A 15,645-nucleotide genomic window follows, 5' to 3' on the forward strand; every position below is an offset into this window, starting at 1 on the left:
ATAGAGCTTATTATATAAAAATGACCATTTAAAAAAAATCATACAGCAAAGATATACAGAAAACACAAATCCATTTTAGAAAGGAATATCAGTAAACAATTTAAATTTTAGAGCTATGTGCTTACTGTGTGCCAGGCATTGTTTTAGGAGCTCTGCATACACTGACTCATTTAGTTTTCATAACCCCATGAGCTAGGTATTATTATCATTCACATTTTATAGATAAGGAAATTGAGGCTCAGAGAGGTTAAGTAAGCTGCCCAAGGCTACACAGCTAAAGAAGTGATGGCCTGCATCTGAGTTCAGGCAATATGGCTCCAAAAGCCATGTTCTTAAACACTCCATGTCCTCTCATACCTCTGTGCCTCTGTTTACACTGTTCCCTCTGCTTGAATACTCTTCTTCCTCTGATCGTCCTGATTAACTCTTATTCATCCTTCAAGACTAATTCAATCCTCACATTTCTCAAGTGTTTCCTGACATTACCATCCCCTCCAGCTGAGTGAGAAGCCCCTTGATATTATACTTCTGGAACACCCTGTGTGTACTTCTATTACATACATACATAATAACATGTTTTTCCATCTAGATTTTCAGTTCTTTGCAAGAACCCCCTGCCCCTTCAGAGTAGCAGAGTGACCGGCTTGGCTCATAGCGGGAATGTAGTTAATTAACCAAATCTTAGTACTGATCAAAAGTGTAAAAAACAAAATACACCATTCAAATATTATAACACTCAAACACTGGGGAGGAACTCCACCATCTGTTTATCAATACACAAAAAATCGAAGGTTTTAATACATAAAAAATATTTACCTTGGAAAGTAGATACAAAAGTGTAGAAGCTGCACTGTTAAAAAAAAAAAGGATACAAGTTTTGATACAATGGAATCAGTGATTTCAGAGCACGGCTTGCATTTATAGCTGTTGCTCGAACCATAATGGGTAGAACCTTTCCATTCACAATAGCACCATCAAAAAGTGGACCAAAGAAGGGAACCTGATTGAGAAATTAGAAAATAATTTTACAGTCACATACATGCTGGAAAGGTTGTAAACAAGAACAATCAAGACACTGCTTGCGTAAAAACGTGTTTCAGTTCCCTCTTTAGTTTCTTCTTCAGTAGAAATACCATTAGAATTACTTTTTTTTCCATGATGGGTCTACTCATGCTAGGGGAATAAACAAAAAGCCCAGAGTCTATAAGGTGTTCATTGAAAAGAACTTTTGTGACTCATGTAATTAACTAAATAATTTATACGACCTGCAAATTTTTGTAATCTCAGTTGTAAACAAAAATCCAACACTGGAAGTAAATTCCTTTTTCTCTACTGAGCAAACAGGGATGATATATAATCTTATACACAGGAAGTTAGTTTTCCATTATCTTTGTGTGATAACTGGCTTTACTACACAATCCAGAACACTTTTATGACATGGTTTACTAGAAAAATATTTATGTTTTGATATTAAATGCCATTTTTATCAGGTGACTGACAATTTCAAAAGTTACTCTACTTGAATGTGGTTGGTATACAAACAGCAGTTGAAGGCATAAACTGGAGCTGTGGATAATATAGTGAGTATTTTACTCTTTGTGGACACATATGATCTCTTGTCACATATTCTTCGATTTTTTTTTTGTTGCTGTTGTTTAAACTCTTTAAAAATGTAAAGCTCATGGGCTGTACAAAAATAAGCCATGGGCTCTAGTTTGCTGACCTCTAGTTTAGATGAACCCTAAAAAATCTGGCCAGGTTATAAGTTTAAATTTACACAAAAGAAATTCAACCCAATTAAAAAAATCCTGAAGAGTCATGATTAGGTGTCAGAAAGTAGGCTTTCTCTAAACTAAAAGCACTCAATTGGGAGAAAAAAAAAAAAAAAGGAAGAAAGACATCAAAATACTAACAAACTTTTGTTATTAACTTTTTAACAGAACTACTTGGTTTTTCTTTTACTTTGTAGAATTTTTATTAAACGACTACGTGACTAAATAATCATGTAATCTTAATAAAATGTATCAACTAAAAGTATAGGAATCACACATTCCCCTTTTAAAGGTAATGTTTACTTCTTATTGTGTCTTTTAGAAACTGTAACTGCCTTCTGAATAAAAGACAAGTCCTTTTGGGTGCTTAGCACAAAAGAACTTTCATTCTGGTACACCTAGCCTTCTGCTATTTGGACACAGTTTCTTGCTACTAATCCTGGTATAGATCCTTTTGTATCAGGCTTAGACAATCCACACGTCTACGAGGATCTATATCTCATTTCCTCCCACAGTTGATGCTTAGTTAGATCTGTCTTCTGTAAGTTGGAAACACATGAACCTGTTTAGAATTCAAAATATATTATTAAAATGTAAGACAAGACAAGAAGTTCTTACCTCTGGTTTTTTCATTATCTGGATACTGAACATGTGATTTTTCATTGGATATATAACAATAAGGACATCACCAAACTCTGTAGGAATAATTCCTCTCCTGTAGTCTCTAGTATGCTCTGACCAAACAATGTGTACTTCATCATTTCCTAAATGTCTCAACTGGAAAACCAAGAAAATAGTTCACATTGCTTTAGGAAGGCCCTATGAGTATAGTCATACAGCTAATGGCAACATACTATAAAAAGAGAAAAGGGTAAAAAAATAAAATATCAGATTTTAAAAATTCCACTTGATCCTTTTCATAACATGTGACACAAGACATTAGGACACACTGCAGATGATTAGGTAATTTTCAACTGCCTATTGGTGTTGTTAGGTGCCGTCGAGTCGGTTAGTCAACCAGAAACAGAACCTACATAACAAAGATTCATGTACACACGCTCTTCCTAACTAGCATCTTCTAACTTTTCTATTACTTTCAGATGACTGGACACACTGCAGGTGGGAAAATTAAAAAGAGAAAACTGAGGATAAGTGTCATCAATATATACACTAAGAGCTAACTTAGAGACAATTTGTCTAATTGAAATACGCAATTCTGCACCAATTCTCTTCTACCAAAACTTTTTAAAGGAGTGTTTTAACAAATAACAAAACTGACTGATTTGAAGTTCTCTTTTTTTCTGACTACTGTTTGGAAGTGCTAATGAGCAGTGAAGAGGTCTTAAGGAGGCAACAGGAAGAGAAGTAAAAGAAATAGATAATTCATAAATCGGATAATCACCTAGTGAGTAAGTTGATTATATTTGTTTTAACAAATTTATTTTCAGGTTTTCTTGCCTAAGAAACTTAAAAATTCTTCCAAATACCCTTTAGCCAAAGATTGAACAGGCCCATGGAACCAAAAAAGACTAAGGGGCGCACCGGCCCTAGGGCAGGGATTGGAAGGCACGAGGGAACAGGAAAGCTGGTAATAGGGAACCCAAGGTTGAGAAGGTAGAGTGTTGACATGTTGTGGGGTTGTTAACTAATGTCACAGAACAATGTGTGTACTAACTGCTTGACGAGAAACTAGTTTTTCTATAAATATTCATCTAAAGTACAATTAAAAAAAAAACTTGTAACATCAAAAAAAAAAACTCTTCCAAATAGATTCCTTGGGATTTGCGAGACCCTCATGGTGTTTATTTAAATATCTGTGGTACTTACAAAGGTGTTTATGGCAGCCAGAGAGTTAATGTTACAATGATCAAAACTGTACAAAAGCAAAGCATGTAAAACTGGATTTCTAATTTTAAGAAAAATTAATACCTATTAGTCTTGAGTTTCCTTCATAGAGACTACTGTATAAACATGTGTTTTAAAATAAAATTTGGTTATTCTAGTACATTTACTGATTCTGCCGCTGCAAACATTTGAGTCCACTTTTGGTACGTAACTTACACGGGCTTTTTTCCCCCATTTCTTCAGGTAACTGAACACAATGCAGGGGGAAAGTTAAGATGAGTAAAATATGGGTAAGTGTCATCAGTATTTATGCTATGAGCTAACTTGCAGTCAATTTCTCTTTTTGAAATATACAATTTATTTTGGCTTAAAGGTCACAAGATAGGAGAACAGATTAACATGTGATTTTAAAGAAAGGAGCTAAGTCCAATTAGTAACAGGTTCTCCTCTGCCACTTTTTAAACCTGGAGTTTTCAACCTGAGTTCAAGGGATCTGTGAATGATAGAAATTTATTTGTAAAACTGTACTTGTATTGACTAATAGCGACCCTATAGGACAGAAAAGAACTGCCCCATAGGGCTTCCAAGAAGTGGCTGGTGGTTCTGAATTGCCAACCTTTTGGTTAGCAGCCAAGCTCTTAACCACTGTGCCACCAGGGCTCCTTTCTGAGAAGGTCTACCAAACAGGAATCTGTAATACAAAAAAAAAAAGCTAATAACCTGTAGTCTCATAGTTCTTCAAGTCCTCAAATACTGATCTATCTAAGAAATTCTAATCATTGTTAATGTCAATAACTATTTGAGGATAAAAGATAAATCCTTAAACTTTAAAATCTGCATTCCTAAGTAAAAAATACCCTCTCAATACTTTATAGAGGACTGTAGGAGAGAGGGAGGTAATACTCCAAGGATAGTGCCCAGCTAAATTTATAGAGCAGAATCTATAATTTTAGAAGTGACTGGTATAGTTTAAGAAAGTATTTTTTTTAGGTTTAAATGGATCGAATCTTTTTTTCTTTTATAAACCACAGCATTTTTATTGCTTTAAATACATAATGGTCAGCCCTAAACATTAAAATATTGTTTATTTTAAAAGTTTTAATTCTCATTAACTTGCAAAATAAATATATATACAACTTGAATGATACAAATGCAAGGCTTGTGCTTTGTGACATTTTTAAAAAGCAAAAAAGATTATACAACTCAGAAAAGTCATGGCTCTATGATTTCATTTTTTAATCAAAATACTTTAAAAATATCCTTCCTATACAGCCATCCCCATGTGTCAGCTTCCCTAATAGGTTTATGTTAACTGAATACAAAAGAAATGTGAAATAAATTTAACCAGGAGGGATGATCCAATCTAATTTTGATACATTAATGTCATATGCTGTACATGTTACAATAGCAGCCAGATCTAATACTAAGCTCCAGGCTATACTGAAATTTCCAAATGGCAGATTGTTCTAAGTGATATCAAGTATAATTGAAGTAATAAACGATAGTAAAAGCTGAGCACACTGTCAGGAAGAATTTAAGTATTTACTTTTTAAAATTAAATGAGTTACGTTAGGAGAGACAAGACAACTGAAATAATGCAGGTCTCAATTTACAGAAAATTCCTTTTATTTATCTGCTACATTAACCCTTGAACTCTTGCCAAAACTATCTATAATTTCTAGTGCCCACTTATCTAAAGAAACAAGGAAAAAGGGTAACTGTACTTTTATCTTATAACCAAAGCTTGTCTTCAAATATCTACCACAGAGTATTAAAAGTCTGTTACAGAAGTGTTTTTTTTTTTTTAATAGAAGTTTAATGGAAAAGAACAATACATTTTTGCCAAGATGTTGTAATGAAAATCTTTGGTACAGAAATGTGTATAACAAAGTCATTCTAAGCGGTTCAAACATTTAAAGAGTCATGAAAATTCTTTGGCATTTATATTCAAATGCTAAAAATATAATTATTCTACATTGTTCTGATGAGGCATATTTTTATATCTCTATCTTTAAAACCTGCTGTATAATATTAGACACAAATTGAGAAACTGCTAATCATTACTACTACATTTCTTGGGAATTTTTTAATGACTACTAAAGAATGAATTTTGAGTTATCAGTTAGTAGAGATATCAGGAATGGGTGTATTTGACATAAATACTTTATATACTATTTTATATTTATTTATACCTCTTATGAACAGACAAGACTGTATCCTATGTGTACTAAACAGGTTTTCCTATAGTTTGAACACTCTCAGAGGAATTTCGACCTACATGTTTTTGGACCCAGATGTCAATTCATTTCTTTTTCTTTTTGGTTAAATGCAGTTTTCCTTCCTCTTTTTTTAAAATAATATTTTTATTGTGTTTTAGGTAGAAGTTCACACAGCAAATCAGGTTTCCATTGAACAATTTTTATACGCGTTGTTCTGTGCCATTGGTTACAATTTTTATAGCGTGTCAGCATTCTCATTATTTCCATTCTGTTTCCATTGATCTAGCTTCCTTTCCCTTCCTTGCTTTCTCATCTTTGCTTTGGGGTAAATGCTGAGTGTTTGGCCTCATATAGTTAATTGTTTAATGGAGCACATTATTCATGGGTGATACTGTTTATTTTATAAGCCAATCTATTATTTGGCTGAAAGGTGACCTGCAGAAATAGCTTCAAATCCAAGTCCAAAAGTTATCTTGGGGCAACAGTCACAGGGGTTCCTCTAGTTTTTACCGGTCCAATTTAAAAAAACAAAACCCTTTGCCATCGAGTGGACTCCGACTCATAGGGACGGTACAGGACAGAGCAGAACTGCCCCATATGGTTTACAAGGAGCAGCTGGTGGATTCGAACTACTGACCTTTGGTTAGCAGCCAAGCTCTTAACTACCACGCCACTAGGCTCTAAGAGGTCTGGTCTTTTTTAGGAATTTGAGTTTTGCTCTACATTTTTCTTCCATTCTGTCCGGTACTTTCTATTGTGTGTGCCTGGTCAGAATGGTAGGTAGTGGTAGCTGGGCACCATCTAGTTCTTCTGGTCTCAGGTTAGAACAGGCTATAGTTTGTGTGGGCTCTTAGTCCCATGGATTAGTTTCTTCTTTAAGCCTTTTAGTTTCTTTCATTTTCTTTTGCTCTACATGAGTAGAGACTGATAGTTGTACCTTAGATGGCCACTTAAGAGCTTTTAAGATCCCAGGCACTACGCACGAAACTAGGATGTAGAACATTTTTGTGAACTGTGTTATGCCAGCTGACTAAGCTGTCCTCAGAGACTATGGTCCCAAGCCTTCTACTCCAGTATACCAGTGCTATGAGCTGTTTGCATATGTCTATGTAGCCCCTATGCGGTTTGTTATTTATGCCAGTATATACATGCCTACAGATACACCTACACATGCATGTGCATCCGCTTATGCCTTTCTAGACACATATATGCATCCATATCCATGTAACCATACATATATTTTTTGGTTGTTTTTACTGCTGCCAGTTCATTTCTGAAAGAGATTATAAAACTTCTGCACATGAGATAGGCCTATACTGGCAACCAAACTACTTTTCCAATCTACTTCAGCTGCTGCTCAAGTCACTTTGAAGCTCAAGGTATATAAAACAGGCTGCAGATTATCATCATTAATTTATGAAGATAAAGCATTATCATCAGGTTATTTAAATGAAATTCAACATGCCAAAACTGAACCCCTCAATAAATTCTAAACTATTAGAACTGGAAGTAGACTTACAGCTCTCATTTTCCACCCAATGGAGGAACTCCCTTATCCCAACTGCTGCAATATCCCTGACAAGTAGACATCCTGCCTGTGCTTGAATACTTCTAAGACTGGGAAGCTCCCTAATTCACACATCAGCTCACTCCATTTTTAAACAGCTACTATTATTAGAACGTTTTTTATATTAAGCTAAAACCTGCCTTTTTGAAGCTAGTTCTTCCAAAATGAGCCTTACTAAATAAATTCAATCCCTGTTCTACATATCATCTTTTTAGATATTTATAGACCTGTCTAATACATCTCAACTTTTCTTTTCCAGGTTAATTGTCCATAGTTCCCACTCTTACAATTTACAAGCTCATTTATTCACTATCCTGGATTATTCCCTCAGTTTATTGATGGTTCTTTTAAATTGTGTCTGGACTACAATATAATATCAATATGTGTTCTAATACAGCTGGCCCATAGTGGGACCATTTCTTCTTTTGTTCTGTTCACCAAATGATTTTCTGTATTTTTACTACGTTGGCTCAAACCAAACTTGCAGTTAATTCAAAACCCTAGGTCTTTTTCTTACAAAGTTCTTGAAAGCAGGTAAAGCTGACTGCTAGAACTAAAGACAAGATTTTACATTTATTCTTACTAAAATTTACCTTGCCAGGTTCAGATTATCTTTAAGCCTATAAACGTCTTTTGTTAGCTTAATTCTGCTATTAAATGTGTTGGCTTTCTCTTTCCCAGATTTGGATTATCCTTGAATTCAAACTCTTGTCTCTTCATTTAGGTTTTGGATAAAAATGTCAAATGGGGTAAGTTTAGGACAAGGTAAGGGCGTTAAAGCAAGGCATTAAAGACCTCTCTCGGTTAAAAAAAAAAAAAAGAAACAACCAGCATTTATTGAGTGCTAACTATTCAAAGTGGTTTGTGAAAATCAGCCCATTTAATTTTCACAACAATGCAGGTAAGTATAATTATTATTATCCCCATTTTTATAGGTGAGATATTAAAGCATAAAAAGCTAAAGTAACTTGCCTAAGGTCATACAACTAGTAAATGGCAGAGCCAGGATTCGAACCCAGACAAGCCAGTTCCAGAACTCATACTTTAAGCACCTCCTTACATTGCTTCTCATTAAATAATTAATTCATGTGCTCTAGATATGGTTATAAAATCAGTCATGAATATATTTACTGAATTATTAAGACCACATTTCTTCAGTCTGTCCAAAACAAAAGATTTACTTAAATGCTTTATATTGTCTATGGCTTTCCCTGATCTAGTAATCCTATTAAAATAAATTAAGTTACTTTGACATGATTTGTTATGGTGAACTCATATTGGCTCCCAGTGATCACTACTTCATTATCTAAGTGCTCACAAACCATCTGTTTAATAATCCTCTTTTTTCCAGGCACTGACATGGAGCTCATGAACGTTGGTAATTTCTGCAGTTTATGTCCTGTTCAATACCCTTTTGTGAAAATTAGGATGTTAGACCATTTTATGGCAGCACTCTCATTCTTTATGATTATTAGCAAGATTCCAGAGTCAATTCCAGATTTCCTCAGTGCCATGAAATAGAAATCGTCTGAGGCTGGAAACTAGAACTGATGTAAAGTAACTATACCTTAACCTGTCTCACAAAATCAGCTTATCTTCTTGACTTCTCCTGTTTCTGCTAAAAGCACCTAACAATGAATTATAATTACTCAGGGCCAAAACCTTAAAGCCTTCTTTGATTCCTGTTTTCCTTACTATACCTCTAGTAAATTTTTCATTTAAAAAAAAAAAAAAAAGTGGTATACTGTATTCCTTTTTTTGAACTTTTCTTCTTATTTCCTCTACTATTGCCCTACTTCAGATGCACCCATCCTACATAACTGGACTAGTTCAGTGAGTTCTTAAAAGGCCTTCTCTCTGAGCCTGAAAGCATTTCCCTTGAGAACCGGAACCAGACAAGGATGCCCTTTATCACTGCTCTTATTCAACATTGTGCTGAAGGTCCTAGCCAGAGCAATTAGGCTAGATAAAGAAATAAAGCGCATCCAGATTGGCAAGGAAGAAGTAAAATTATCTCTATTTGCAGACGACATAATCTTATACACAGAAAACCCTAAGGAATCCTCAAAAAAACTATTGAAACTAATAGAGGAGTTCAGCAGAGTATCAGGTTACAAGATAAACATAGAAAAATCAGTAGGATCCCTCTACATCAACAAAAAAGCACATCAAAGAGGAAATCACCAAATCAATGCCATTCACAGTAGTCCCCAAGAAGATAAAATACTTATGGATGAATCTTACCAAAGATGTAAAAGACCTATACAAAGAAAACTACAAAGTACTACTGCAAGAAACCAAAAAGGACCTACGTAAGTGGAAAAAGATACCTTGCTCATGGATAGGAAGACTTAACACTGTAAAAAGGTCTATTCTACCAGCAGCCATCTATATATACAATGCACTTCCAATCCAAATTCCAACGACATTTTTTAATGAGATGGAGAAACAAATCACCAACTTGATATGGAAGGGAAAGGAGCCCCAGATAAGTAAAGCATTACTAAAAAAGAAGAACAAAGTGGGAGGACTCACTCTACCTGATTTTAGAACCTATTATACAGCCACAGTAGTCAAGACAGCCTGGTACTGGTACAACAGACACATAGACTAATGGAATAGAATTGAGAATCCAGATATAAATCCACCCACATCTGAGCAGCTGATATTTGACAAAGGCCCAGTGTCAGTTAATTGGGGAAAAGATAGTCTTTTTAACAAATGGTGCTGGCATAACTGGATATCCATCTCCAAAAAAATGAAACAGGACCCATACCTCACACCCTGCACAAAAACTAACTCAAAATGGATCAAAGACCTAAACATAAAATCTAAAACGATAAAGATCATGGAAGAAAAAATAGGGACAATGTTAGGAGCCCTAATACATGGCATAAACAGAATACAAAACATTCCTAAAGATGCCAAAGAGAAACTAGATAACCGGGAGCTCCTAAAAATCAAACACCTATGCTCATCTAAAGACTTCACCAATAGAGTAAAAAGACCACCTACAGACTGGGAAAAAATTTTCGGCCACGACATCTCCGACCAGCGCCTGATCTCTAAAATCTACATGACTCTGCTAAAACTCAACCACAAAAAGACAAACCACCCAATTAAAAAATGGGCAAAGGATATGAACAGTCACTTCACTAAAGAAGACATTCAGGGGGCTAACAGATACATGAGGAAATGCTCATCATTAGCCATCAGAGAAATGCAAATCAAAACTACAATGAGATTCCATCTCACTCTAACAAGACTGGCACTAATCCAAAAAACACAAAATAATAAATGTTGGAGAGGCTGTGGAGAGATTGGAACACTTACACACTGCTGGTGGGAATGTAAAATGGTACAACCACTTTGGAAATCGATTTGGCGCCTCCTTAAAAAGCTAGAAATAGAATACCATACGACCCAGCAATTCCACTCCTTGGAATATATCCTCGAGAAATAAGAGCCTTTACACAAACAGATATATGCACACCCATGTTTACTGCAGCACTGTTTACAATAGCAAAAAGATGGAACCAACCAAGGATGAATGGATAAATTATGGTATATCCACACAATGGAATACTATGCATCAATAAAGAACAGTGATGAATCGGTGAAACATTTCGTAACATGGAGAAACCTGGAAGGCATTATACTGAGTGAAATTAGTCAGATGCAAAAGGACAAATACTGTATAAGACCACTATTACAAGATCTTGAGAAATAGTTTAAACTGAGAAGAACACACTCTTTTGTGGTTATGAGAGGGGGGAGGGAGCGGGGTGGGAGAGGGGTGTTTACTAAATAGATAGTAGACAAGAACTACTTAGGGTGAAGGGAAGGACAACATTTCAACACAGTGGAGGTCAGCACAACTGGACTAAACCAAAGCAAAGCAGTTTCCTGAATAAACTGAATGCTTTGAAGGTCAGCGAAGCAGGGGCAGGGTTTGGGGACCATGGTTTCAGGGGACATCTAAGTCAATTGGCATAATGAAATCTGTTAAGAAAACATTCTGCATCCCACGTTGAAGAGTGGCATCTGGGGTCTTAAATGCTTGCAAGCGGCCATCTAAGATGCATCAATGAGTCTCAACCCACCTGGGTCAAAGGAGAATGAAGAACACCAAGAACACAGGATAATAACAAGCCCAAGAGACAGAAAGGGCTACATGAACCAGAGACTACATCACCCTGAGACCAGAATAACTAGATGGTGTCCGGCCACAACCGATGACTGCCCTGAAAGGGAACACAATAGAGAATCCCTGAGGGAGCAGGAGAATAGTGGGATGCAGACCCCAAATTCTCATAAAAAGACCAGTCTTAATGGTCTGACTGAGACTGGAAGGACCCCGGTGATCATGGCCCCCAGACCTTCTGTTGGCCCACTACAGGAACCATCCCCGAAGCCAGCTCGTCAGACATGGATTGGACTGGACGATGGGTTGGAGAGGGATGCTGGTGAGGCGTGAGCTACTTGGTTCGGGTGGACACTTGAGACAATGTTGGCAGCTCCTGCCAGGAGGGGAAATGCGAGGACAGAGGAGCTTAGAAGCTGACAAAATGGTCATGAAAAGGGAGAGTGGAAGGAGGGAGTGGGCTGTCTCATGGGGGGGGGGGAAGTAATTGGGAGTATGTAGCAAGTTGTATATGGGTTTTTGTGTGAGAGACTGACTTGATTTGTAAACTTTCACTTAAAGCACAATAAAAATTATTTAAAAAAAAAAAGGGCCTTCTCTCCTTTCTCCCTATCTACCATCTTTCATACATTAGGAAACACTGAGAGTCAACTAAATGCACTGTGCTAGCTGTTCCAGCTACACTGATGAGGAAAAACAGACATCGTCTCTGCTCATAAAACTTTGAGTCCAGTGCAGGAGACAGAGTAAAATAACCAACCAATAAATGGATAACTGTAAATACAGGCAGGCACTCTAAATATACTCTTCTGAATGCAAATAACAAAGAAAACTTATCTATAATGGCACTTGACCTAAAAGCTGAAGAATGCATAGATATTTATTAGGTTAGATGGTTACTTTGGGAGATAATGGTAAATACTTAGAAATTGAAGTAAAGTATTACTCACTGCTTCAAGTCTCCATTTTTCTCCCCACCTCCCAGATACTCATACTTGGGAAATACACACTATCATGCACCCCTCGATCATGCTAAAATATATACTTTCATGCACATACTTATAGTCACACATTTTCATACATTTACTTGTTGACTGAGTCATTCGTTTTAGGCAATTAAAGAAAGCTTCTTAAAAGCCCTGCATCTTCTTAAAGTGCCATGCATTTAGTACCATGCCTTAGCCGAGTGTGTACTCAATGAATACTGCTGACTGACTACTAAAAAGATAATACAACAATTATTTACTTTGGAAATTTTTTTTCTATCGTTACATAGTACACAGCATAAAAACAGAATTATCTGTAATTGTGGAATTATTTATATATATGTACTTTGATAATGATGATGAGAGTTCTTTTGATTTGCAGCTGGGGTACCTGTAGTTAACTCATTCAGCAAATATTTATTAAACACTAATAGGTCTGGATCCATGAGCCCTGGTGGCATAGTAGTTAAGTGCTACAGCTGCTAATCAAAAGGTTAGCAGTTTGAATCCGCCAGGGGCTCCCTGGAAACTCTATGGTGCAGTTCTACTCTGTCCTACAGGGTTGCTGTGAGTTGGAATCGAGTCGACGGCACTAGGTTTGGTTTTTGGTTTGGTAATAGGTCTGGTTCTAGGTGCAGGGGATATGGCAGTGAACAAAACAGACAAAAGCCTTGTCCTTAAAGTCTTATATTCTAGTGAGGAAGACAGATAAATACATACAAAAAAACAAAAAACAAATAGGACGATTTTAAATGGTGAAAGGTGCTATACAGAAAATAAAATAGGACAATGTGATGTTAGTGAGTGGATGGGGAGCTTCTTTAGCTAGGATGGTCTGCAGCAGTTTCTCTGAGAAAATGTCGTGTGAATTTGAGACTAGGACAATGAGAATGAGAAAGTCTGATGATCTAAAGAAAGAACATTTCAAATGGAGAGAACAATAAGTGCATAACTCCTGAGAAGAGAACGAGCTTGACATGTTGGAGGGCTATAACAACAGTCAATGAGGCCTGACTGGGAAATGAACAGGAAAGTGACAGAAGAGAGAGGTAGGCAGGCAGGCACCAAATTACACAGGGCACTGAAAGCCACAGTGAGGAACAGAACTTTATTCCACACGTAACGAGAAGCTACTGTTTTTCCATCCAAATTGTACCACTCAGAGTGCTCAGACAAATTTGCTCTCACTCATTTAAATTTGCTGGTTTCCCTATCCTCTATACTTGTTATCAGGAGTATATTTGTAGAAATTGAGGTTAAGTAAGGGTAGAATCTATGATATTAAAATGGAATTATTTTGTATAAGGTAGTTATATTTGAAACTGAGAACATTATTATAAATTCACAGCATTTATTAACTATTATACTAACTACATTTTTATCAATGCAGTTGATAAACGACACAATGAAAATAAAGTTTTGCTATTATTCCTTAAATTTGTTTTTTGAGTTAATTTTCCAGGCTGCATTAAGCATAGTTCTTCATAAAGCATCATATATTTTAATTTTATTTCTATATAAGAGAAGAAAAAAAGATTTAAAATTAAAATAGGACCAAGCAGATCTACATTACTCATTCATTTGTGAAACTGTTGTGTCCAAATTTCAAGACAGAAAATGAAATGATGTCTATTACACTAATAGTATTTCAGAGAAAATAAAGTACTTCTTTTCCCTCTTTTGGGGGGTCCAGGAAATGAAAGATAGACTAGAGAGTCCAACTAAGTATGTTACAATTATCTCAACTTGATCTTTATCAAACTGCTAGAAGGATGATTCAGCTACCTATGAAGCAGAGTAACAGCAAGTGGCTAGAACAAGGAGACAGAGGAAATGAGAGAGGCTCCTGTGAACACTTTATACCAATGCTTGCAGCACTTTTGATTTTTAGGGGTGAATAAACTCAGCTAAGTGGAAATTATTTTTAACCATTTTCCATCAGTCTTCCTCAGGTAGAGGTAATTTATAGAACAGTTGGCTTGGACTGGGGTTATATCAGGATTTTTGATATGGTGGTATAATATTTCTGAGAGACTTTGCTAGACTGAATCTTCAGTTAATTTGTTCAAAAAGTACAGTATATGTTATAAAAAATCTGCTGCTACTGTCTTGAGCCTTGAAAAAGCTTCTCTTCACAAGAAATAAAAGTGCTTAAATAGGTCAAGGACATTTACCTCTCATTCTGAGAAAATAAAATGTTTTAAAATAATTTACAAAATCATCATGTAATATTTTAAATACAAACTTAGGATTAAAATTAGTTTCTATAAAATGGATATAAATGATTTTCTCCTATTAAGTTTAAAACAAAGAGCCAAAGTCATAAATAATTCTAGCTTGCCAGAGGCAAGGCTATTTCTTTATACTGACAGTCGACTATCTAATTTAATTAGAGGTATTAAACTCCATGCTGAGGTCAACAAGCCTACTTCCTCCAATATTACACTTCAACCAGTGCTCATTAATGTGTCTACTGAATGGATTAACACACCTAAAGATATATGTAACAAGGAAAAGGGGGACAACCTAATGATATTCAATTGTTCATTTGTAATAGGACACATGTTCAAGGCCTCAACTTATTATCACTAATGTGGAATTTATTAAATTCAGGAGAAAAAATACCAATACAGAAAGTGATTTTTTTATTAAGGAGAACTGGTATAAGACAACCGGCTTCTATGATTAAATTTAAACATTTAACCTTCTATTAAAGAGAATTTTATACTATAATAGAGCTAAAATATAAGGCTATTATTTAGAAAAATCTTACATACTAAAATGCTGAGGAGCAGATTAAGAACAAGAGCCACAGAGAACAAGAAAAAGGAAAAATTGGTATACAGAAAAATTAGTATTTATAAGCTTTTTTGATTTCTATGAACAAAGATTGAGACTACGTGTTCTGAAGTAGGAGCCCTGGTGGCACAGTGGTTAAGAGCTTGGCTGCTAGCCAAAAAGGCTGGCAATTTGAATCCACCAGCCACTCCTCGGAAACCCTGTGGGGCAGTTCTACTTTGTCTTACAGGATCGCTGTGAGTCGGAATCGACTCAATGGCAATGGGTTTGGTTTTTGGTTATTCTGAAGTATGAGGTCAGGTAAATCTTCCAT

The 15,645-nt window shown here is 35.8% G+C and overlaps 1 protein-coding gene across 7 annotated transcripts in view; it reads right to left on the reverse strand.

Annotated features, from left to right (window-relative positions):
• RALGAPA1 (Ral GTPase activating protein catalytic subunit alpha 1) overlaps positions 1-15,645 on the reverse strand; it is a 258,926-nt gene that overhangs the window by 26,908 nt on the left and 216,373 nt on the right. For all 7 annotated transcript variants that reach the window (XM_064292405.1, XM_064292400.1, XM_023546116.2 and 4 more), the window contains 2 exons: positions 2,391-2,549; positions 873-1,000 (listed from right to left, as the gene is read on the reverse strand). In XM_064292405.1, the coding sequence (XP_064148475.1) occupies positions 873-1,000; positions 2,391-2,549 (287 nt within the window). The remainder of the gene's footprint in view (positions 1-872; positions 1,001-2,390; positions 2,550-15,645) is intronic.

The sequence above is a fragment of the Loxodonta africana genome, chromosome 10, assembly GCF_030014295.1.
Source record: "Loxodonta africana isolate mLoxAfr1 chromosome 10, mLoxAfr1.hap2, whole genome shotgun sequence".
In the NCBI taxonomy this organism is placed as follows: Eukaryota; Metazoa; Chordata; class Mammalia; order Proboscidea; family Elephantidae; genus Loxodonta; species Loxodonta africana.